Below are 25,361 nucleotides of genomic sequence, written 5' to 3'. Positions count from 1 at the left end.
TGAATCCTCAGTGCCATGCGAAGCTTATTACTCGTGGTTTTTAGGTTATGTCACTTTTCAACGTGATGTCAGTTGGCATAACTCAGTTTATCCCCACATATTATACAAGTACATGCTAAGCCTCCCTTCCAGACTCAAATTAGATCATGGAGCATTTAGAGCATGAAAACTCACATACAGATGTGATGTGACAGATGTGACTAACATCAAGATCAGCCAACTTCCTTCTTTTCTTGAATATACAGGTTGAACTGATGTGTTCTGGACTAGGGATGCTAATTTTGAAAAATGTTCTTAACCGATAACCGACCCTCGTTAACCCATTATTAACCGCTAGCTGCAGTGTACGAACACGACAGACAACTGAGTCTCCAGTTCACCGTCCGGAAGCGTTAACTTAGCAGCTACGATGCTGCGTGTAGTGTCGCGGACATGCAGCCACTTTCCCACTAAAAGTCTCCACCGCACATTTAGTTTAGTTTAGCAGGTTGTCAGCTGTGTGTCTGCCCGGCATAACGATAGCGATTGTCCGACAAACAGTGTGTGTGTTTGTGTTACGTTAGCAGCTGTAGCTCTGCTGGTAGCTTCGTGCACACACACATAAGGTCTGTCAGCGCGGCGTAACTTCAGCGAGTTTTCCGACAGACCGTGTGTGTGTTGTCGGTGGCGTTCTAGCTGTGAACGTACAGTAGGTGTAGCAGACAGTATGTGTACAGTTTATTTGTCGGTGAATAAATGCTACGAGGCTACAACTCCTCCGCTCAAGCGAGCCGTAGACGGGAGCCAACTTCCTGTATCTGGAGCTCCTGGTGTGACTCTCTTAAGGTGGGCCAGCTTTTCTCCTTAAAGTGATGAGTTTTTCTCAGCTTTTTAATGAATTATTAACATGTATTTTAATCATTTAAACCTATAGCGTTAAAATGCTTAATGTCGGTTAACAGTTAATTATTAACATCCCTAGTTCTGGACTAAAACGATTACATTTGCTAGGGCTGTCAATCAATTAAATTATTGAATCGCGATTAAACGCATAATTGAGATGATGATGATGATTAATTGCAATTTAATAAAGTTTGTTTTTTTATCTGTTCAAAATGTACCTCAAATGGAGATTTGTCACATGGGAGTGGACAAATTTGCTGCTTTAAGCAAATGTATGTATATATTTATTATTGTAAATCAATAAACAACACAAAACAATGACAGATATTGTCCAGAAACCCTCACAGGTGCTGCATTTAGCATAAAACAATATGCTCAGATCATAACATGGCAAACTGCAGCCCAACAGGCAACAACAGCTGTCAGTGTGTCAGTGTGCTGACTTGACTATGACTTGCCCCAAACTACATGTGATTATCCTAAAGTGGGCATGTCTGTAAAGGGGAGACTCGTGGGTACCCATAGAACCCATTTACATTCACATATCTGGAGGTCAGAGGTCAAAGGACCCCTTTGAAAATGTTCATGCCAGTTTTTCCTCGCCAAAATGTAGCGTAAGTTTGGAGGGTTATTTAGCCTCCTTTACAACAAGCTAGTACGACATGGTTAGTACCGATGGATTCATTAGGTTTTCATCGAATTTGCGTTAACGCGTCATTAACTTTAACAGCCCTATTCTAAAAATGTTTGTATGTCTACTGATGTCATGTCAGAAATCTGAAAACACTGTGTGGTTTTTCAGTGAAGCAGACCTCAAAATAGAAAAGTAATTTGCTGTGATTCCCATCTTGATTTCCTCCACTGAGTCACGGACAACAATTTGATTTGATTTAGTGGAGGCACCATGGCAATTGCTCTCAGTGAGCCAATCACACGCTCAAGTGATAAAATATTATTATTATTATTATTATTACAGTGATAGAAAAGCAGTCAAATTGATTTCTCAATTGCTGTTTTTCTTTCTTTTTCCTTCTACGCCACACTAAACTGTGTCTGACGGCCATTCCGCAGAAATAATGACTAGTATGATTTGCTGTGCAACTTAATTTGGAGGTTTATTTCATAGACGACAATCATCAACCCTCTTCCATAATAACTACTTATATTCTCTTATAGTCTCCCCTATGAGAGAGAGAGAGGGAGGTTGTGGTGGTGTAGTGGAGAGACCAGATCCACACTAAACCGGCTCAGTGTTGAAAACCTATTACTATAATGATGACATAAGCCTGCTTTGACCGTTCATTTTAATAGTGAATATATCCTATCTCACAATACAGCCATTACTTAAAAAAGAAGAAGCATGAAACCGTACTGACAAAGGGATGTTAATAATTAACTGTTAAAGCTGAAGTAGGCAAGATTGGAACAAATATGATTTTTTTAAAAGAAGTTATTTTTATAAAACGGTCGCTATATCGTGACAGTAGTACATGAAACAGGTAACCTGAAAAAAAATGATGTTCCTCTGTGTCCTCCGGTGCTCCTAACAGCATCTGCAAGATTTCACATACCGGAGGAAAACCAGTAGTCAGAGCTGATCTGAGGTCTGCTGTCCAGCTGCCGTCTATGAGAGCCGGCTGTCAATCACTCGCAAACTCCGACCAAACGGTCAAACTAGGCAGCGCTGATCAAATATGAATCAATATTCTGTTACTGTAATGCCTATTTCTCTCCTCAGATGTTTTCAGAATCATCTTGTAGTGCACGGTTTAGCTGGAAAATGAGAAAGTTTGTGACCCGGCAGCTATTGTGAAATCTGTTGAAGGAACGCCAAGTTCTTGTCACATGACCGGAGCACAGCCAATAGGAACGCTCTCTCAGATTCTGTAGATTTTTTAAAGCCTGAAAACAGAGCCATGAGGAGGAGCAGAAGTCTAGTTATCTCTCAGAACACTTGAATTACAATATGCTGAAAGGTTATTATGGAAATTTTTGCCCAATGATGCCAAAAATATATACTGCCTACTGCAGCTTTAACCGACAAGAATTTTCACCGATCAATGCCATCGGTCAAACGGTTATAAGAAATATTGAAAATTGATTAAAAAGCAAAACTCAGAGGAACAGCTCGTCACTTACAGCGAATAACCTTAACCGCCCACCTTAAGTTGTTCTTCGGGCAGGGGTGTAAGAAAATTGATATTGTGATATTATGTTTTTTTAATACTGTATTAATTCTCAAAAACACTATTGATTTTTTTCCCCACTGTTCTGATTGCATAAAAAAAGTCAACTTTTTTTTACTCAGATTTAAAGCATGGTGTGTCCTTTATACTATGACAGTTTTCCTAAAATTCCGTTTAAAAAATCGCAATATATCGTCTTGCTTACTGTATCGCAATATATTGAATCGTAACAGTGTGTACAGTCGGTGAATAAATGCTACGAGGCTACAACTCCTCCGCTGCGCTCAAGCAAGCCAGAGACCGGAGCCAACTTCCTGTATCTTGCAACTCCGGCTCCGTCTCTTAAGGTGGGCTGTTAAGGTGGACCAGCTTTTCTCCTTAAAGAGACGAGCCGCTCCTCTGAGTTTTTCCTCAGTTTTTTAATTAATTCTTAATATTTCTTTTAACCTTTTTAAACCGATAGGCGTTAATCGGTTAAAATGCTTAATGTCGGTTAACGGTTAAACGGTTAATTATTAACATCCCTAATCATTAATACTGACTGATGACTAGAAGTTCAGCTGTGGACAGACTTTCATCTGCAGACGAGCTCGTTGAACATGAATTCGTCCTGGTCATTTCAGCTCTGCTCAAAAACAAATTGACTTTTTGTGACTGGGATTTGAAAGGATTTGCCTCAGGGGTTCTGTGGTAATTGCCAAGTTGAGTGCAGGAAGGTGAAATTGAGTCCGTTGCAATGTTCTCTCCTCTCTTCCACTTTGTTTCTCTTTTATCAGAAATACTTTATTGATCCCCGGGGGGAGAAATTTCATCCAAATTTAGTCCGTCTTCCTTTTTTTCCAACTCTTCTTTCTCTTGTTTCAGTCGACAGGCCTACGCCAGATCACAAACCATCCAAGCCCGCGGCGCCGGTCGTCCCGCCCAAGAAGCCGGTCCCCCCTCCCGGTAGAGGCAGAAACTTCCCACCGAAGAGGCCAGACAAGCCTCTCGCTCCCTCGCCAAACCTCAAGTAAGTCTATTAATCGCCTTGCGTTTGTCCATCTGTTCATCTGTCTGAACGCCGCTGACCTTTTATTAATCAACTCCAGTGCTTTTCTACCCGTCCAGCACCATAATCAGTCTCTTGTTATATTTATGTTAAGAAACACTTTTACGTGAGGACATTCCTAAGAAATGGCTTTCATTGAAAGAACAGGAGAGTAGGCGGTAATGACGGATGATGACGTGACCTCGGCAGTGCACAGATTAAGAGTCAGGTAGTGTCATGTCGTTTCTTGTATTTACGGTAAATATTCTATATTCCCCTCTTATCTGCAGGCACAATGGAGAGGTGCCTTCCACACGACCAAAGTCCGAGTTCGAGCCATTATTGCCCACCAAACCCAAACCACTGTTTAAGGACTGGGGGGAGAAGTCCTCGGATGGGGAGAAGTCCTCGGATATGGGTATGTACAGTATTGCCTACAGACTGTCAAACTACAGTCCTGATCAGGGTCTGAAATAAACTTTTTTCACTTCCTGCCACTGTGGCAGGCAAGTAATTATTTTTTTATCAGCCACTTTTGAAATCTCTGCGCTAAATGAAGAAATAACATTTTATATCTGATGTCACTCAATGTTCGATACATTTTACACAAAAAACATTATATACACGGTAAATTACAGTGTTTGGAATTACACCGTGGAGGAACGGTAGTGAACACAGTACTGTACTGTACTTTGTTATTGTCATCTGTAATGGTTATTTGCATAAAAACACACAATTCAAATGATTATGAATATTTAAATATTTGCTTTGGTTAAAAGTGTTTGCACATTTGATAACACTTTATAATAACCACCATTTATAAATGGTTAATTGATAGTTAATTAATCTTCGTTAATAGTTATTTTACTGTTAACAAACAACAAAATGCTAATTAATTATTAGCAATGCTTTAATTCATGTTATTGTTGCACACATTATAACATTTCATATACTATATATATATATATATATATATATTTATATATTTATATATAGAGAGAGAAGTATTTGTTAATGATCAAGATATTATTTGTAAACATTTAAGAAATTGCTTTGTAAACCATCTATAAACATTATTTGAATGGCTATTATAAATTTGTAACTGAGGACTAATATACCTTGTTAAATGTTTAATAAATACTTAGTAAAGCATCTATAAACATTATTTATATGAATAGTTTGTCAGCGCTTAATAATTGGTTTCTGGTCCATCTATCTATATAATGTTTATAGATGTTTTACAAACTATTTCCTAAAGTTCACAAATAATTTGGCAATCACTAACAAATACTTAATATAGTATAAAAAATGTTATAATGTGTGCAACAATAAACTGTCGATAAATTCTTAACAATTAGTTATCATCTCATATCAGATATGATACAATATACAATATAACTTATAAACTAATTATTTCATGTTACACAAACTAATGATAAAGTAACAGAAATGATATCATTACCAGTGATTAGTAAACATTAATTATCATTTCATTGTTTACAGTAAAATAAACTAAATTTAATTAACTATCAATTCACCATTTATAAATGATGGTTATTATGAGTTCGGGAAAAATGTATCTGTACGTCAATATGCAAATATTCCTTCAATAAAACGGTTGAAAGACGTGATGAAGACGTGCAGAACTCCAACAGAGGTCAGTGTAAGTCAGAGAGAAATAATAATAAAAGACAGGATGTGGTGAGGGAAAACTGTGAACGGGAGCACACCTAGTTGAAAAGATGAATAGTTTAGAGGTTGATGTTTTTGAGAGTGGATGAGAAGCGATAAACAGAGGCCAAGGGGAAGAGAAAGAGAGGCAGAAAGGTCCAGAGAAAAGACATCATGGATGGATTTAATCCAGCCGAGCTCTGGGGGTTTTCACTGGAGAGTTCTCTGATTGTGACAGATGCCTTTGAAAAGGTGATAAAGAGCTGCTAAAACGCTGCACCGCTCACCAGAAGGCGGTCTGACACGCTTTGTGATGAAACATGAAAATCCAATCTTTCCTGCAATCACAGGCGATGCTTTCTGACTGCAGCAGTTTACCACTGTGAGAGCTGCAAAGTGCTCTTACACAACAGTCACTGAAGTTTTTCAGCGTTGAGTAATAAAAGTGTGAATGACTCATTCTTTTTGTTTGTTGTGCTCATATGCTCACAGTCATAAACAAGCCTTATGTCAAGTTACCATCTATCTGTTGCCCTGAATTTCTCTTGGTAACAGAAATTCTGTTTTGATTCATTTATCAATTCTTCTACTTTCTATTTTAGCCCTTTTATAAATTGCTGGTTTCTACTGTCAATGAAAACCAACACTTATACCAAAGAACGTATATTGATAAGAAGTGAAAGGCAATTGGTCGTTCCATTGCAACATCAGCGCCCAGCAGCAGAGTATACTGTTATCAATACTTTGTAATGAAGTAAGCTCACCAAGATAGTGACGTGCCTTTAGTGTTTGAGGTTGAGACTCCGAGACCTGATCGAGGCAGAATGAACATGCTGATGACTTAAAGGATTAATGATGACAGACCGTCCTGTACTACTATGCCCGGCCCCGACCCACAGCTGCATAGCAGCTATAACTCAGGGATTGATATTGTTTTAATTTTCTGTTAAGAGAAAATGTGAGCCATGCTAACTTTTGCCTTGATTTTCCAGAGCGTCAGTACTGGCATTACTAAAAAATCAAAAAGCATCGAAGTATGGTATGGCAGTATGTAAGCCATTCAGAAGCTCAACGCACGCAGTGTCATCCAAGGGTTTTAGAGTATTAATTGGGATCGTATTTTCCTTTGCCAACAAATTGAATAATCCAATCAGTATAATTTACTCTAAAAAATCTACATTTGATTATATGAAATATTTCAGACAACCAACTTGTTGACTTCTAAAATACGATTTTTTCACTAGTAAAATGTTCCCATACCTAAGAGAAGAGCAAACACACGAAAACACGGGTGAATCCAAGAAATCAACGGGCACTAATGGAATAAGAACAAGTCGTGGATTTCGAGGAAATCAGTTCTTGTGTTGCTTCCTGCACGAGGCCCATTGTCTGTGTTAGAGTGTGTTCAGACCGATATTGACATTGCTCCAAACTGTAGAAGGGAGAATACACTGTAGCATTTAGCATCGTGCTAATGATGAAAAGAGAGAAAATACTTGATGTTAACTAGCTGTTAACGTGTTCTCTTAGTGAAAATACGTCCAAAGAATTGGTACAACAACACCTCACATACCAACACATACTGTAGGACTAGCACCAAGTTTGTGTTTTGAGCAGGACAGCTATTTTTCAACTGGAACACCAGCATTCAAGCTCCTTCATTGTTGAAGTACTTCCATAAATGCTTACCAGCTCAAGTGATGCTTGGCCCTGTCGCAACATTCTTCCTCTACAGGCTACAGGTCAATAGTACCACAAAAATAACTAAAAACATCCTGTATGTATAACATTGGCTATTCGATGATGATAACCCACTTGATCATTATGTGAAGGAACATCTACACAAATATGTCTTCATATTTTGTGAAGCCAAGCATAAGAGTTGAAGTGCTTTGATCAGGGGTCAGCAACCTGCGTCTCTTTAGCTCCTCTCCAGTGGCTCCCTGTGGATTTATAAAAATGGGAATGAATAACTGTTTTTATTTACATTTTCATTTTTATTTATCATTGTTGTAGATCTATGGTGCGACGGAGTATTAGGGCAACATTGAGAAAAAAAAATGTAAATCTGAGATTTCGAGAATAAAGTCATAGGTTTACGAGAAAAAAGTCGTAATAATATGAAAATAAAGTCATAAGTTAACGAGAAAAAAGTTGTAATATTATGAGAATGAAGTCATAATATTGTAAAGTATTAATTTTACGTGTTATTTTCTTTTTTCTCGTAAAGTAATGACTTTATTATCGTAATATTACGACTTTATTTCTCGTAAAGTTATGACTTTAGTCTCGTAATGATACAAATTTTTTTTTCGTAAAGTTATGACTTTAGTCTCGTAATATTACGACTTTTTTCTCGCAACATTATGACTTTATTCTGAAAATCTTAGACTTTTTTTCCTTGAATGTGGCACTAATACTCCATACTGATTTGCACTTTGGCCCTCACTGCATTAGACTTATATACTATATACTTAGACTATAAACTGTTACCTTCATCACAATGATCAAATGTTTTGCGGCTCCAGACAGATTTCTTTTTTTCCTTTCTTTTTTTTGCCTAAAATGGCTCTTTTGATAGTAAAGGTTGCTGACCCCTGGCTTTGAACATGAACTTACGCTACTTCCAAGGGACCATGAACACTTCAGGAACACAGAGGAATCTCTCTGTGTATGTGTGTGTGTGTGTGTGTGTGTGCAGCCCACATGTGGCCTAATAAGGAGAGAACTCTACCTCTACGTTTCTTCCCTCAGGAAAAACCTGCCATTTGCTTGCAAAAACACCTCTTTAGCAGAGGAAAAAAAAGAAATTGTATGGTGCGTAGGTGACTTAATGGTGATAGCCTGTTAGGAAGTGCATGCTCACAATTTCAGAACATGCTGTTAACTGAGCATTATGGTCTGTAAACATAACCATAGAGAACACAAAAGTTCTGCCCTAAATGTGATTACACCCTTTATCTCCATAAAGTTTGCTGCTGCATAATTCTTTTTTAACCCTCTGCCGACTGACTTTACTGTCTTTCAGAGGCTTTTCAGAGTTTTCATGTCATATGAAACTAGAAAACCTGAGGAAACCATCAGTACCAACCATGTCATACTAGTTTAGTCGGGAAGGAAGCTAAATAACGCTCCAAACTAGGGCTAAATTTTGGTGAGGAAAAACTGGCATGGCCATTTTCAAAGGGGTCCCCTTGACTTCTGACCTCAAGATATGTGACTGAAGGTGGGTTCTATGGGTACCCACGAGTCTCCCCTTTACAGACATGCCCACTTTATGATAATCACATGCAGTTTTGGGGCAATAACCATGCCGTTTTTTGCCTATTCTAAAATGGTGTGTTTGAATATTTCTGCATACTGTAGTCTTTAAACAGTCTTAGAATTGATAACAAATCACAGCATGGCTTTTTTTCTATGGTGTTCCTCAAGGTCTCGGTGTCTCAATGTGGTATTTTGGAGGGATTATTGATCATTTTTAATCAATTCTCGAGTGGTAAAAAAATGGTACCAACCCAAAATAACAACTTGTGAAACATAATAAAGCATGGGGAATGGCCATCATATACTTCTAATATAATGTTGTAAGCCCTTATACACTTTCACAATTTATTTTAAATCATTTATGACTAGAACAATTTGACACACAGTGCTGAGCTGCATCTCAGATTAATCTTCATGTTCCCAGCTTTCAGATGATGTACACCACTTCTATGCGACATCTACTGTTGACCTGCTATCTCCCCCTAAAAAAAGACTACAACAGGTCTATTGTGGGTCTCAGAGGGTTAATTGAATATAAATGTATTCAGGGGTCTCGAATAAGAAGCGTTCACTACCCGTAGCTCGCTGCCTACCTGTAGCTCGCTCGCTACCCGTAGCTCGCTACCCGTCTCTGAGTGGATCGCTAGAGGTTCAGAGAATACGTACATAAATTTGATAACACAAAGTCACTTTGTAAACCTGTTTTAAATTTCTATCCCATCAAATTCCCAGACATCCCGCCCCCCTTCTGACACAAAATAATAATTTGCCAATCAGCTGTCAATCAAACAACTTTCAAGTTTGGTTACATCTGTGACGCCGTAACATTAGGCGATGTTAGAATAGCAAGAGCACACCAGATTTGACAATGACCGCAGAAAACTAAGCAGGCAAAGAAAAGGCAAAAATATACTATTTTCATGAGGAAAGGTGTAACAGTATGGAGGACGAAACCTGCCAAAATCAAAACTAAATAAGTAAATGACTCGATAAATAACTAAATGTCATTAAATACAGCAAAAATAATATTACAAATAAATGTATAAATGTAAATAGGTCTTTTATTAATTCATATATATTTTATTTATTTATAAACTTATTTATTTTTGCATTTCATTATGTATTAATACATTTTGGCATTATTTATGGATGTATTTATTTTTGCATTCATTTGATATTCTTTTTAAATGTGTGTATTTATTTATGAATTTATTCATTTATTTCTGAACAATTTTCCCTTTGCATTTCACCTTATCTTTATATTATTTATTTCTGTATTCTTTTCTTTATACGTTTCTTTTTACATTTCTGCCTCAGAATGCAAATGCGGGGGGGTGTCACTCAACGTGTGTGATTATGGGGACAGGGTACATGACTATATGTTAGCTAGCTAGCTAACTAACGGTGTCTGCTTCAGCTTATCAACTCCAGTCTTCATTACCGGCTCCGTACAGCGGGTCGGTCATCAAGCTGTTGACAGTCAACTAGATTGCATTCATATTGAATGAAATGAAATTGTCAGTTCACCCGTTGATGTTTCCCTTAGTTACGGCTGAAATATTCCACCGTTTTTTACCTTCCTTACCTTCCTCTGTCTCTGCCTCCCTTATCCAGTCTCAACAGATCTGATGAGTTTTGATGAGTTGTCGTCTACCTCGGAGAAGCTCTCTCACCCCACTGCTAACAGACCAAAGATGCCTGGCAGGAGGCTGCCCGCCCAGTTTGGTGGAGGACAATCGGTGAGCATACGCAAACACTCGGCATACTCGCACACAGACATGTATTATACAGTCCATGACAGTGAATATCTGCCGACTGGGCGTACCACAAATGTACGTACCTATGTACATCCGCACCAAATTTGGCACAGACGTCCACTTGGACTCAAAGATGAACTAGTTTGATTTTGGTGGCCAAAGGTCAAAGGTCAACAAGTATTCTTTTTTGTCGGCCACTCAGAAATTTTATCTGCCACTTTTGACATTTCTGCGCTAAATGAAGGAATCAACATTTTAGATCTCATGTCATTCAATGCCCGATATATTTAACATAAAAAACATTATATACACGGTAAGTTACAGTGTTCGAATTACAACGTAGCTTCTGGGGAGCCCTGTTTTTTGAGCATGGGTGGTTACTGTACACAATACTGTACTGTACTTTGTTATTGTCATCTATAGTGGTTATATGCATAAGAACACACAATTCAAATGATTATGATTATTTAAATATTTGCTTTGATTAAAAAAAAACTTGGTAAGTTGTTAGGAAGTTAAACACGTCAAAATTCTCTCTCTATTATCTATTTTATGTTGATTTGAAAACATCTCCTTCAAACAACTGGATTTATTCAAGTTTCTCGCCAAAAACTTAATTTTACGCGATTACATTTGAACACATCATGATAACGTTGTAATTTACCTTCACTCAATGGTCATTTTGCTGAGCAGACTTTGAACACCTCATAATAATAACTCAATGGCACCTCCGTTAACGTTCGTATCTCCGTTATTTCTCCAGTCAGGACTGTGCTGCCCACCTGCTGCTAACAGCTAATGTTACTAACTCTCCTCCTGCTGATTTCAACACAGATTTGTTGTTCACCGTGTCGCCTTATCAGGGTAAAATAGGTTTAAAATCAGGTTTAGTAGCGCCACGCTGTTGAGCCTTTTTTTTCTCTCCACCGTGTCTCCGGTTCCAAACAAACTGAATCATGATACGGCGTGCGTATGCGTCATTGTGCAGCGTAACTGTTGAAGAGCATCAATAAGAGGAATCGATAGTCACGGAGGCATGAGATGCCAAGGAATTGGACAACTACGGTTCTCTATTCCCATCACTAGTGTTTCCCTGCCTGCCAAAGTGGCGGGTGTCCTGATGATTTCACCCGCATTTGGTGGGTGGCAGGTGCTAATTTCAGACCCTGGTTACGCACGTACACAAACCACATACCTATCAGCTGTGCGGTCAAGATCAAACTGGAGACGTAGCCACTTAAAAGATGGGTGAGTAGTACTTGCTCTCTTCCGACGTTTGTGTTGTTAAAACCGCAAACAGGTTTTATGCTGCGATATTTACTAAAAATGACAATACAATACAGCCAACAGTAGCGTAAGTAACTTTTCAGGCACCTGCTGGTCTCCCTCCAGCCATTCCTCGTCTGTTGAAATAAGGAGTAAATAGAAACAGGACGCCTGACAAAAAATTCAGCTCAAATCGCCGCGCTGCGCAGCGCTTCGTCGCTCGCGGCCAGTTAGTTCATTCCAATAGAAAACAATGCAATCGGATTGATTTTGTCACTGACGCTCGCGTCGCATTCTATTTGGAGGGTGTAATATGTGTGGGCTACATGCCCCCCAGTACATTAGATCTCTCTGCGTTGTACACATCACATTTTCTCTCAATTTTTTTTTGCAAACCCCCAACCTTGAAGTTCAAACTGCGCCTATAAGAATTTCATCACATCTGGCACAGACATCCACAGACATTGGCTGTAGCTCAGAGGGCAGAGCAGGTCGTCCACTAATCGGAAGGTCGGTGGTTCTATCCCCGGCTAGTCCATTTACCTTTACTATTTTGGCCATAACTCAAGAATTCATATGCTAATTATGACAATTTCACAGAACTGTAACAGAACAGGATGAAGTGAGGAATTGATGACATTTTGGACAGACATGGATGTAAACTGACTGGTTGGCGGAGGCGTACAACCACCAGGCGGTACTTCTAGTTTTCCTCTATGGCCACTCCATGAATTCCCTTTGACTCCGAGGTCCCTCGGCTCTCTGTAACCTGTCACATCCCTTCACTCACTCACCCTCTCTGTCACGCTCACTCTCACTCACACACAAGCAGCAACAGCCTCCCCTTCCTCTCCTCATCAGCCGGCTTTGCGTCGAGGCATCACTCAGCTGCACTTGGTCCAAATGGCTGCGTGAGAGTAACTGTCAGACGTCGTCGTCAGGGATAGGCATCTCCCTGAGAGTTTGCAGGATATTATCATGTTTTCATCAGTCAGGTTCAGGAAGCTGTAAACTGACAATCAAAGATAATGTTAATAAGCAAACAATAAATCAAATCTTCCCCTTGCAGCCCACCAAGGAAGTGAACGTGGAGAAATCCTTCAAGTTTGATGAAGAGGATGCTGCCAAACCAAAGCTAACAGAAACCAGAAAGGTAACTGCAAGCACTATTATTCACTAATTATAGAGAATATATCCACAACATGACAGCAGTGGTGCAAAAATGGGTGGGAACCTTAAGAGGAAGAGGGAGCGAGTTAGCGTATGGATGACCCATAACCAGGTTACTATAGTCTATAATAATGCAGGACAGCGAGGAGGATACAGCCCATTCACCCCATGGAGGTTCATATGAGACAGTAGCCTATAAAAACTATTTTAATACTTATATATATATATATATATTTATAATTTCCATTGCAGTTAAACAATAGGCCTACAGAAAAAAACACGGGGTTGCTTCAGCACCCTCAGCACCCCCCACCTCCCCATGTTGACTCATGCAAGACGAGCCGGTTAATTGTCACCTTCCTGACAGTGTAACAGTTCTCCGCAGTACGTTGTTTGTGACGGAAGAACGCATGGAGAGAAGGAGATTGACCCAGGTAGAGAGAGATGGAGGGAGGGAAGGAGGGATGGAGGGAGGACCACCACCCGCTGCTCAGTCTTCCCTTTCAGCATTTCATTAATTGCCTCAGATGCTATCTAGTCTGGATTGGTCATAGTCAACCAAGACGAATTAGACCTGGCTGTGCAGCTGGGGGAAGAGATCATCATACCACCCTGTTGTTAACAACAAACCCACACACAGAGAGAGAGAGACAGACAAACAGGTTATGAGCGCCCCAAGCTAGGCTTTACTCAGATTGTAACCTTCAATCCAGTTGCTGTATGCTTTCTGTTTGGATTCTTTACAGACATATCTGTCCACATTTGATTGTTTCAACACTTAGCTGGGCTACACAAGTCAAATGTTTGGACCACTTCACCATAGCTATATAGCCGTCTGACTAGTTTCCAGTGGATTCCTTCCCACCCTGAGCAAAATGGCCGCCATTTGAATATGGTCAGTGGTTTTCTCGGCACACTTTGGGCCCCGTAGTACCAATTGAGAATTGTTTAAACGCCACAGCCTACCTGAGTATTGTTGCTGATCACATCCATCACTTTATGACCACAGTGTAGCCATCTTCTAATGGCTCCTTCCAGCAGGATAACGTGCCACGTCACAAAGAAGAAAGGGTCATTGCAACTCAACAACGGTTATTCTGAGTGATCACCTTTTATACTATGATTTTTTTATTATTTTTTTTTATCTCCACAGCCTTCCACAAACACCTTATCCCAGTCACCGTCACTCCACAGGCCCGCCGAGGCCAAGCCGAGCCCGGCGGCAGCCCCTAGCTCGGACGGCGCGTCGCAGGGCGGCAGGGCCCGGCTGGAGCCCGACGAGCCCAAATCCGAGCTGGACGAGCTGAGGAGCCAGATGAATGAGCTGCTGCTGTCAGTGGAGCTGCTCAAGGCCCAGCAAATGTAAATGCAACTCAGTGGGGATGAGAATGGGGTCTGAATGTGCTAGCTTGAAAAAAAAAAATCAGAAATTGAAAACCGAGTCACGCAGCGATCCGTGCTGCGTTCCGTCTGTAATGTAACTTTCAAAGAATACATACTGTACGTTTAATCTCCAGAGAACACACAGCACTTTGATCATTAGTTTGGACCTGTTTTAATATATGCTGCAGAAGTGTACACATGCTAATGACTATATATATCTGTGTATGTGTGTGTGTGTTTATTTCCAGGAAAGAGATAGTGGAGCTACGAGGAAAGCTGGATGAGGAAAGGTTGAAGCGCGAGGCCCTGCAGGTAACATCGATCTCCATAGCAACACATGCTGGGCTGTCAACACTAATTATTCTCATTAGTTTAGCCAAATATTGATAAAGACCTGAACAAAGAAACTGACTGGCATGCACACAATTAGCAGACAGGTACACACAGAAGTGACTTCTATCCACTTCTGACTTCTATGTTTTGTAATAATGACGGAAAAATCTGAAGGCTGTCCGTCATTTTGACGTACTGGAGGAGGCCTTGGAGCGCATCTGTGACCATTCGCGAAGCACACAGCGACGCACACAGAGACGCACACAGCGGCGCACACAGAGACGCACACAGAGACGCACACAGACGCACACAGCGACGCACTCAGCGGCGCACACAGCGGCACACACAGCTGCATACACAGCGACGCACACCGCAACGTACACAGCGGCATACACAGCGACGCACACAGCGGCGAACCCAGCGGCGCACACAGCGGCATACACAGCAACGCACACAGCAACGCACACAGCAACGCACACAGCGGCGCACACAGCGGCGCACACAGCGACGCACACAACGACGCACACAGCGACGCACACAGCGACGCACACAGCGACGTACACAGCGACGCACACAGCGACGTACACAGCGACATACATAGCGATACACAGCAATGTACGCAGCGGCGCACGCCCATGCTGTGTGTGCCGCAGTGAGTCAGTCTTCAGTCCAATACCCAATATTGAAAAAGATAGGGCTGTGTATGAACACTTGATTTTTTGCAGCGCGCACACACAGAATGGAAATACGGTGGGCCGTGAGGAGATATTCACTGAATTCAACAAAAACATCCCGTCAAAATGATGGACAGCGAGATAGTCTAACGTGACCACTGCTACCAGTAGTTCATGTTGTATTATAACTCATTTTTAACTTGACCAAATGACAATGGCAAAGGAAAAAGAGTTTAATTGTAAAAAACATTTTACATCTAAAATAACCATTTAAAGTGTTTTATTACAGCTTTTGTTACGTTTTCTTACAAGAGAACAGAGGTGACCCTCCAGCCAATGCTTTTTTCATAAGCCAGGTCAGCTACTTCGGTCAGTCACATGGCTCACCATCATGCTCACCTCAGTGGTCCCCCGAGAGACACCCTCGCTGCAGTGAACACATCCAGCCTTCGCTGTGCTCCGGCGTGACCCAGCATCACGGGTCTGACAATTAGATTATTCCTTGGTGAACACGGCCCGGCCCTTCCCAGCATGGCACCAATATAAATCACATCACTGGAGGAGGAGAGGAACCCCTGCAGCGAGCCCCGGGCATACACAGTACACACACACAGAGAGAGAGAGAAACAGAACTGCAGATTAGTTTCCCCCCCTGCGGTTAACTTCTACTTCCACAGATATGTAGAAAAAGATGAAAGAGAACAATGGAGAGATCGCCATCATACTTATTGTCCCTCAGGACTTTAGAGTTTCCTCTTGGTTCTCATTCAGATATTTGCGTAGTAACAGCGGTAGTAGTACTGTAGTAGTAATTAGAGTTACAGGAGCGAGATCGTGATTTGAATGGATGATTTATTTATTCCCTTCCATAGAAAAATCTTCTTCCACAGGCTTCACGTGTACATTGTTTTTTTTTGTATTTTTGCCCACAACTGCCCTTCGTGTCGATATCTAGCATCATTCAATTCAGTCAGAGGGTCGCATATGGATTCCTTTAGCACGGTGCAAATTGATCCACAGTTTATCTTACCTGAGCTTTGTCATGATGTGACCGACTGGAGAGAGAGCCTTTCCACTGCTGTCCATAACCTGTGGAGGAAAAATGTTTTACTTTAAATTAGGGCTCACAATCGATTAAATTATTGAATCGCGATTAATCGCATGATTGTCCATGGTAAAATGAGATTTTATTATCTGTTCAAAATATACCTTAAAGGGAGGTTTGTAAAGTATTTAATCCTCTTATCAACATGGGAGTGGACAAATATGCTGCTTTATGCAAATGTATGTATATATTTATTATTGGAAATCAATTAGCAACACAAAACAAAGACAGATATTGTCCAGGAACCCTCACAGGTACTGCATTTAGCATAAAACAATATGCTGAAATCATAACATGGCAAACTGCAGCCCAACAGGCAACAACAGCTGTCAGTGTGTCAGTGTGCTGACTTGACTATGACTTGCCCCCAAACTGCATGTGATTATCATAAAGTGGGCATGTCTGTAAAGGGGAGACTCGTGGGTACCCGTAGAACCCATTTTCATTCACATATCCTGAGGTCAGAGGTCAAGGGACCCCTTTTGAAAATGGCCATGCCAGTTTTTTCCTCGCCAGAATTTAGCGCAAGTTTGGAGCGTTATTTAACCTCCTTTGTGACAAGCTAGTATGAGCCCGCTACAACCTAAAAATCGCAAGTTACGTTAATGCGTTAGACAAACATCGCAAGGTAGCCCGGCCCTAAAGCATCCCCTGTTTTATGGTCTATCTAACTCTAAATAGAACCATCATTTACTAAATGAACATCATGCTGTATTGAAGAAGACTTGAAACTAGCGATTGAGACCATAAACTCATGTTTACAATGTTTACTGAGGGAATAAATCAAGTAAGAAGTGGGCTAATTTTCTCATAGACTTCTATGCAACCAGAGGAGTCGCCCCCTGCTGGCTATCAGAGAGAATGCAAGTTTAAGGCACTTCTTCACTTCTCAGACCCGGACGTATCCCACTGTCTGGCAACATAAGTCAAGTTTATTTTTATTTTTTTCAACAGCGACCGCACGCTTTTTGAACGGCTCCGCTTCCAGAAGTGAATTTCCCATGCATTCACTACTTCGACGTTTCAGAAAAACCTTATATAAAGAGTTTTAAAGGTCCCATATCGTGCTCATTTTCAGGTTCTTACTTGTATTTTGTGTTTCTACTAGAACATGTTTACATGCTGTAATGTTCAAAAAACACTTTATTTTCCTCATACTGTCTGTCTGAATATACCTGTATTCACCAATTGTCTGAAACGCTCCGTTTTAGTGCATTTCAATGGCATTTGCAATGGAATTGCAACGGAATTGCGTTGCTAAGCAACTGCTTGGGTCCACGTTAACTTCCTGTCAGCTGATGTTATTTACATACACTGCAACCAGGAATAAACTGGGACACATTTAGAATGTTTACGTTTAAAACTGCATAATGGTCTAAATATTGTAAATTTGTGACATCACAAATGGACAGAAATCCTGACAGCTTGTTTCAAATGCAGGCTAGTGAGAGTACGTGCTGCTCCGTGGTGTGTTTCCAGATTTCAAACCAGGCCAACATGGCAGCTTGTTTCTCTTAAAGGTCCCATATTGTAAAAAGTGAGATTTTCAGGTCTTTTATATTAGAAAACAGGTTTAAATGCTATATAAATACTGTTAAACTATCAAAACGCTCAATATACGGAGAAATACACACAGACCGTGTTCAGAAATTGTGCGTTTGAAACAAGCCGTTAGGATTTCTGTCCATTTGTGATGTCACAAATATACAATATTTAGACCATTTACACAGATTTAAACGTAAACATCCTAAACGTGTCCCAGTTTATTTCTGGTTGCAGTGTATGTGAATGACATCAGCTGACAGGAAGTACACATGGAACCCAAGCTGTTGCCTAACAACACAATTCCTTTGCAATTTCATTGCAATTCCATTGAAATGCACTAAAACGGAGTGTTTCAGACAATTGGTGAATACAGGTATATTCAGACAGACAGTATGAGGAAAATAAAGTGTTTTTTGAACATTACAGTATGTAAACATGTTCTAGTAGAAACACAAAATACAAGTATGAACCTAAATGAGCATAATATGGGACCTTTAAAACAAGGTTGACATCATACGGACGGCGCATACCATTGTTTCGCAATCTCCCAGCTTGTGGTAAGTCTACCATGGATGGTTATGGCTAATAATGAAAATCTATCCCTCTATCCAGAATGTAAATGGGATTTTCACTTCTGGAACCTCACTGTTGAGCTCTATTGTGCTTTTTGAACACACTTTGTTAAAGACATTCGCTGCTCAGCTTACATTCTCCTCCAGCACGTGGCTTCATCGTCATCCCTATTCTCCTAATCCCCGCCATCAAAAAAGATCCCTTCCACAGCGGGACACCTCCACCATTGTGCCTCACAGCGGGGGGGGGGAACAATGTTGAGAACTTGGTATTACTCCATCAGAGTTGGTCTACTTTTTTCCAATCTCCGTACTGAGTGTGTTTTTGTTGCAATTGTCCTCGCAGATGGAGATAGAAATACTGAAGCGGGCCGTCCACTCGACGTGAGGACCACGTTCCAATCAACAGCAAGCCTCGAGGTCAGCTGCTGGCCTGTCGACCAACCAGAGAGCAGGAGGAAGGGGGGGGGCAGTGACGGACGGATAGTTGAACGGACGGAGAGAGGGTGGGGAATCAAGACGGAACCATCTGGAGCACAATCCTTTTTCAGTGATCTAAAAAAACTCTCCCCGTTATTTGTAAGATTTACATTTTTGCACATATATATAAAAAAAAAATGTTCAAGCTAAATGTAATTAAGTTACAGATGTATATGTTTCTCTCTTTTTCTTTTCTTTTTTTCTTTTGCCAACACACAACAAAAAAAAACGGAGGCCTTATACTTCAAACTACTGCGCTGCCACTCCCCGCTCTCTCCCAGTCACTCCGGCGTTCCTTGAACCCCTCAGGGAGGAGGTTCGCTCTCAGTACTACTGACTTTGTATAAAAGCAGGGGGACGCTTGTTTTCCTCGCCTAATTTTCTTTCTTTCTTTTCTTTTTTTTATGGTGCACAAATAGTTGATTTAAAAAAAAAAATAAGTTTGATTTCTGTTTAACATCTTTTGATCCTTCTAGCGAATGATTTTCTTTCTTTCCTACGCGACGCGCCTGTCGGCAGCACTCCACTCCACGTGGCTGCGGCGCTCCAGAGAGAGCTTTCTTTTTGTCTTTTTATATGGTTTCTAGCATTCCTATCCAGGGTAACACTACTGTGCCTGTTTAAAAAACAAAATTATATATATATATTAAGTGTTTGTAATGGGAAGCTTACATATGACATGATGGTGTCTGGAAATTTTTGCAGCATGATATTGTATATCTATATTTTTTAAGTCTACTGACATATGCCTAGTCAAATACTATATAGAGGGCCTCTTCTATGCTGGTCTCTTCTATTTTTGTCAAACTGTTTCAGTCGCTGGGAATGTTCTCAGAAGTTTTTGCCAGAGTCATAGACCCCTTTTCTTGTGTCGACGTCATGATAACATCTCGGTGTTAGCTGGAGGCAAAAAACAGAAGAGAGACTGGATGCTAACACTAGTGCTGGGTTAAAGTTACACATCGAAAATGTCATCTCGCCGTGTTGTTGGGTGCCAAAATCCAGATATCGCGTACATTTGAGATGACAAACTGTGATTTAAGGCTCTAGCGAGCTACAATATCGGCAAAACGTTTTACATGTTGCTAATGTATATAACCTTCTGCTAACTGCAGATGGCTGCATTAGCAGAAGGCTAAACTATTAGCAACCATTTCACTCCATCTCTGAAACGCTTCGCCGATATTGTGCGACTCTCTTTTTGACTGACTTTACTGAAGGATAGTTAACTATCGGCATCCAAAGATTTATACGTCCTCAATTTATTTACAGCGCTGCCGCTGGCCACCAGCTCGCCGAGCGGACGGCTGGCTACTTAGCTAACTTAGCTTCCTAATTCCACCGCGCTTCCATCACGCAAAATTAGGCGAAACAAAGTTGTCAACTCATCTGGCGATAGCGCTGTAGCTTTCCTACGCTGTGTGTGGATGAAGCATTAAGTTGTTCCATTTTACTCATTTAGTGACTGGCTAGTTAGCTAGCTACCTTGCTAATTCCACCATGCTACAGAAAATGAGCCCAATAGCGGACATCGACGGGTCACGGTCCCTCTTCCTCACTCCTCGCCGCAAGGAGACTGCTTCGCCGGGAGGAGAGCAGGCGTTAGCCAGCTTGCTTGTCAGGCTCCGGACAAGCTAGCTAGCTAACAAGACAGTTACAGAGACAGAAAATTAAGATAGCTAACGTTAGTTAGTTAGTTAGTTATAACCCATTGGTTAATGTTAACTTTCTCAACTAAGACTCATGATCCCGGAGAGCGAGTGACAGTACATATTGAGTATTTTCTTCAGCCATTGTTAAAAAAAAACAAGCCAGCAATACTTGCTAGCCGTCGTTAGCTAACGTATTCAGAGATTTTTTCAGCCTCCACTTAAAGCTGCGCCCGCAAAATACGTCATCATGTCGAACTAACAGAAAATGGGTCTATGGTCTGCGGGTAGTGCACACAGAATCCACATGCAAAAAAACAACAACTCTAAAGAGAAGAAAAAGGAAGGAGAGACTGCACTCTTCCATAGACGTGTTTATCAAAAAAGCAGCCTCATTACGGTCATCTCTGCAACTTGCTTTTAATCTGGCCCTCTAATAATCCCTGTCTTCCTCTTCCTTTCTCCCAGCCCTCTTTGATTTATGTGATGTGAGAGGAGCCTTGTCTTTCTTACTCTGTAATGTCGTGCACGAGCATGCAGTTGCCCTTATTGTCCTTATTCTACATGTCTACATCTCTTTCCACATTCCGAGTACACAAATTAAGATAACTGGAAGCAGAAGAAGCAGCGAGATTGAAATGAAAATGAAATTAACTCACATTCTTTCTCATCCTAACTCTGTTTTAAGGAGCAAACGGGTTAAAGCCCCTATGTGTAGAATTTGTACTGTATATGATTATATAATCCTTCAAATTATTCTCTTGGTGAAAGTTTTTGTAGGTAAAAAAAAATTAGACAATCCCGGTACAAATTGGTGTCTTTTTTAGCCACCTAGCGTCATCGCTCAAGAGATAGCACTCGCCGTCCGTCTGTCTGTCAGTTGAGTGGTCAGTCCGCCGCTTTTGGTCCAGACTGGAATATGCTTGTAAATATTGTATGGATTGCAAAGAAATTTGGCACGGACAATCGTGGTCCCCAGAGGTTAAATGCTAATGATTGGCGCCACCAACAGGATAAATTATCCAGGGAAATATCTCCAACAGATGCATTGGCCAAACATTTATCGCTACCAGATCTATGTAACTTTGGTGACGATACATTATTTAGGGCGATACATTACAAAATTTAAGTGAGTTAATGATATCGATCCTAGTGAATCAGGAGGACCTTGTCAGCTTGCCACCCAGCAGCTCAAAATATGTAAATCTTTGGAGGCCGGGTAGGTATATATAATTAAGATCTACAAGCCAATCGCCAACTCCACAATCATCCGGACAAAGATAAGTTAGCTAATGTTATGCTAACAGAAGTGTAGTGTTTAGTGTTATCTTTTTTACCCTTGGCAGCAAACAGCCGGCGGATGGCACTCTTAACCCTTTATCCTCCAAAAATGGTGGACTTTCTGTCGGTGACGTCACATTCCCATTCCCAAAACTGATAAAAAAAACTCCCATCAGCCTCAGCTGCACTTATTGGTAATTAGCAAATGTTAGCACGCTAACACGCTAAACTAAGTTGGTGAACATGGCTAACCTTGTACCTGTTGTTAACATCCGCATGTTAACATTATTACTGACCGCTACTGGATTTTTGAGGCCAATATTAATATATGAAAGTTTAAAAATCTGCTGACAATATGTCGACCGATTAATATTTTTATATAAACATCTTGCATAAACAAACATTTTTGGTAAGGTTTTTTTTTTTTTTTTTTTTCAATTACGACCAAGATATCAACTATTTATAGTCGGAACATTTTACAGTTCTTTTATCCCCGCAACAAACAAACAAAAAATGGTCATGTTGTTCAGAAACATATCTTTGTAGCATGTTAGCATTTAGCTCGAAGCGCGGGGTACTGCCTCGCGGGGCAGCAAGCACGGCTGACGCTTATGGGCCTTTGACACAGAACAGTACTGCGCTCCGAAACTTCAATGGCGTGGCGGCGCAACAACAGCTTTTTGCTGCGCCGAGCGAAGCGTGAGTTCCCAATAGAGTGCTACAGGAATGAGTCCTAAAACCCGGAAATGAGTTAGCATTTTAGCACTTCCGATTACCTCATCTGGAAGTCAATGGGTTTTTAGTTAGATGCCTGAAATACGGTCTGTGGTTAACACAAGCTGAAGAGATTTTAACGTTTTGTTCTACGATATAAAATGCATCAATAAATACCGCACTACTGAATTTTGAAGCTTTTTTTGTCTCAATAAAAAAAGGTAAGTATCAAACGTTTGAATCCAAAACCCAATGGAAAAAATCCCGTTGGCGTTTTGTCGAGGGTTAGCATGTAGCATGCTAACTTCCTGGTTGGCCTACAAAAATAAATCATCCCTGAAGCATTCTATGTTCAAGCTGGTTGAACTTTGGACGTAGCGCACTGGGACGCGCAGTAATGAGCGCGGTGCAAACCGAGTTCCGCGTGAAAGGCCCGTTAGTCTCGTTCGATACCGCCGCTAGAAGTCGCCAAAAGGCTAAAATGTTCAAATCCTACACATTGGAGCTTTAAGATGGAGCTCATAAACAGAAAAGGAAATGGGGGTGCTCACTTACTGTATGTACACAGCTGCGTCCAGCAGCACAGAACTACTGCTGCCCTTCTGCACACTGATTGTGGATTCTTCTCACTGCTAGCGAGGTTCAGGGCTACAGGAATGAGTCGAAACTAATGCGAGTTCCTCTCAGTCGGCTCTAACTTGTAGCCCTGAGCTCTGAGTGTACAGCGTTGTGGTTCTGTGCTGATGAGCAGCTTATATCTCGGTGTTGAGATACCAGTAAAGTATAACCCCCCCCTCTGGTCAGCCCAGAGTGTTGATATCACATATTTACAGCAGGTTTTTGTTTCCAAGTCAAAAATGTTGTACTTTCACATCTACTCCTGTGTACCACAAGTACTGGTTACTATTATTCTCTTTTTTATTTTAAATATCTTTATACATGTCTCACAAATGTCTTAAAGAAGTGTTACTTTGCTTTTAAATCATCCTCAGGCTTCGTTCCATGTGTTCGACATGTGTGCGTGTGCATGCTTTTCGCTGGCGTCTGCTCGCAAAGTCTAACAAGAGTCTGTGATGTTAAATTCTGGACTCCAGAGTGTCTTTGACCAAGTTGATGTTGTATATCTGACGGCACTCACGCAACATGTTCGACGCCTGACATAAAACAAACTTCCTTTTTTTTAGCAAGCGGGTCTTAACCGATACAGCCGGGCGATGAAATCTGGGTGAAAGCTCTTCATGTAATATCCGTAATATGGTTTAACTTCCACATATGATACATTCCAGAGTTTGACACCAAGAAAAAGAATAAATCTGTGCACATTTATAACATATTTTCAAGTGATTTTGTTTACAAAGAGCTGTATCCTTGCATGAGCTGAGATTCTTTTCGAAAATGAATAAATATCATCTTTATTTACTGTCACACGCTCTTCTTTCTTTTGTTTCCAATTGAGCATCGCTTGATAACCTTGTCATGCTTGAACTCTTAAAAAACTTCTTGGAAATATTGAGCGGTAAATATTGACTGTTTCAGAGGAGAGAGGTTAGAGTGAAATTAGCCCTAGGTGATGTGTTCAGTCTGTTATAGTATCTGACGTCTGTCTGTCGGGCATTGTATCGGACCGTCGCGGTGAAGAGGGCACTGAGCCGGAAGGCAAAGCTTTCGATTTACCAGTCGATCCATGTTCCAAACCTCTCACCCAGGGGTCGTGAGCTTTGACTAGTAACCAACCCGCTGTGTTCATATACAGATGTATTTCTGACTTTTATCTCTCCTTAAAGCAGGGGTCAGCAACCTTTACTATCAAAAGAGCCATTTTAGGCAAAAAAAAGAAATCTGTCTGAAGCCGCAAAACATTTGAGCATTGTGATGAAGGTAACACAGTTTATAGTCTAAGTATATAGTATATAAGTCTAATGCAGTGAGGGCCAAAGTGCAAATTTACGACAGAGTATTAGGATCACATTGAGGGAAAAAAAAGTCTGAGATTTTCCAGAATAAAGTCATAACTTAACGAGAAAAAATGTCGTAACATTACGAGACTAAAGTCCTAACTATACGAGAAAAAAGAAAATAACGCGTAAAATTAATACTTTATAATATTATGACTATTCTCATAATATTACGACTTTTGTTCTCATAAACTTATGACTTTATTCTCGAAATCTGATTTTTTTTTTCTCAATGTGGCCCTAATACCCCATCACACCGTCGTACCATAGACCTACAACAATGATAAATACAAATGAAAATGTAAACAAAAAACAGTTCCACAGGGAGCCACTGGAGAGTGCAACCTGCGGCTCCGGAGCCGCAGGTTGCAGACCCCTGAATTAAAGGCACAGTGTGTAGGATTTGGTGGCATCTAGTGGTGTGGTTGCAGATTGCAACCAACTGAC

At 40.7% G+C, this 25,361-nt stretch overlaps 1 protein-coding gene across 3 annotated transcripts in view; it reads left to right on the top strand.

Moving 5' to 3' along the window:
* LOC119477402 (CD2-associated protein) overlaps nt 1-24,384 on the top strand; it is an 80,246-nt gene extending 55,862 nt beyond the window's left edge. For 2 of the 3 annotated variants that reach the window (XM_037751491.1, XM_037751489.1), the window contains 7 exons: nt 3,933-4,077; nt 4,386-4,513; nt 10,645-10,769; nt 13,123-13,206; nt 14,377-14,585; nt 14,855-14,918; nt 19,182-24,384. In XM_037751491.1, the coding sequence (XP_037607419.1) occupies nt 3,933-4,077; nt 4,386-4,513; nt 10,645-10,769; nt 13,123-13,206; nt 14,377-14,585; nt 14,855-14,918; nt 19,182-19,223 (797 nt within the window). In that variant the 3' untranslated portion in view covers nt 19,224-24,384. The remainder of the gene's footprint in view (nt 1-3,932; nt 4,078-4,385; nt 4,514-10,644; nt 10,770-13,122; nt 13,207-14,376; nt 14,586-14,854; nt 14,919-19,181) is intronic. The other variant, XM_037751490.1, reaches the window with a different exon arrangement.
* Nucleotides 24,385-25,361: the final 977 nt, after the last annotated feature.

This window comes from Sebastes umbrosus, chromosome 18, assembly GCF_015220745.1.
Source record: "Sebastes umbrosus isolate fSebUmb1 chromosome 18, fSebUmb1.pri, whole genome shotgun sequence".
Taxonomy (NCBI): Eukaryota; Metazoa; Chordata; class Actinopteri; order Perciformes; family Sebastidae; genus Sebastes; species Sebastes umbrosus.
The sequence above is the reverse complement of the archived record's forward strand: the minus strand, read 5'-3'. Positions and strand labels throughout refer to the sequence as shown.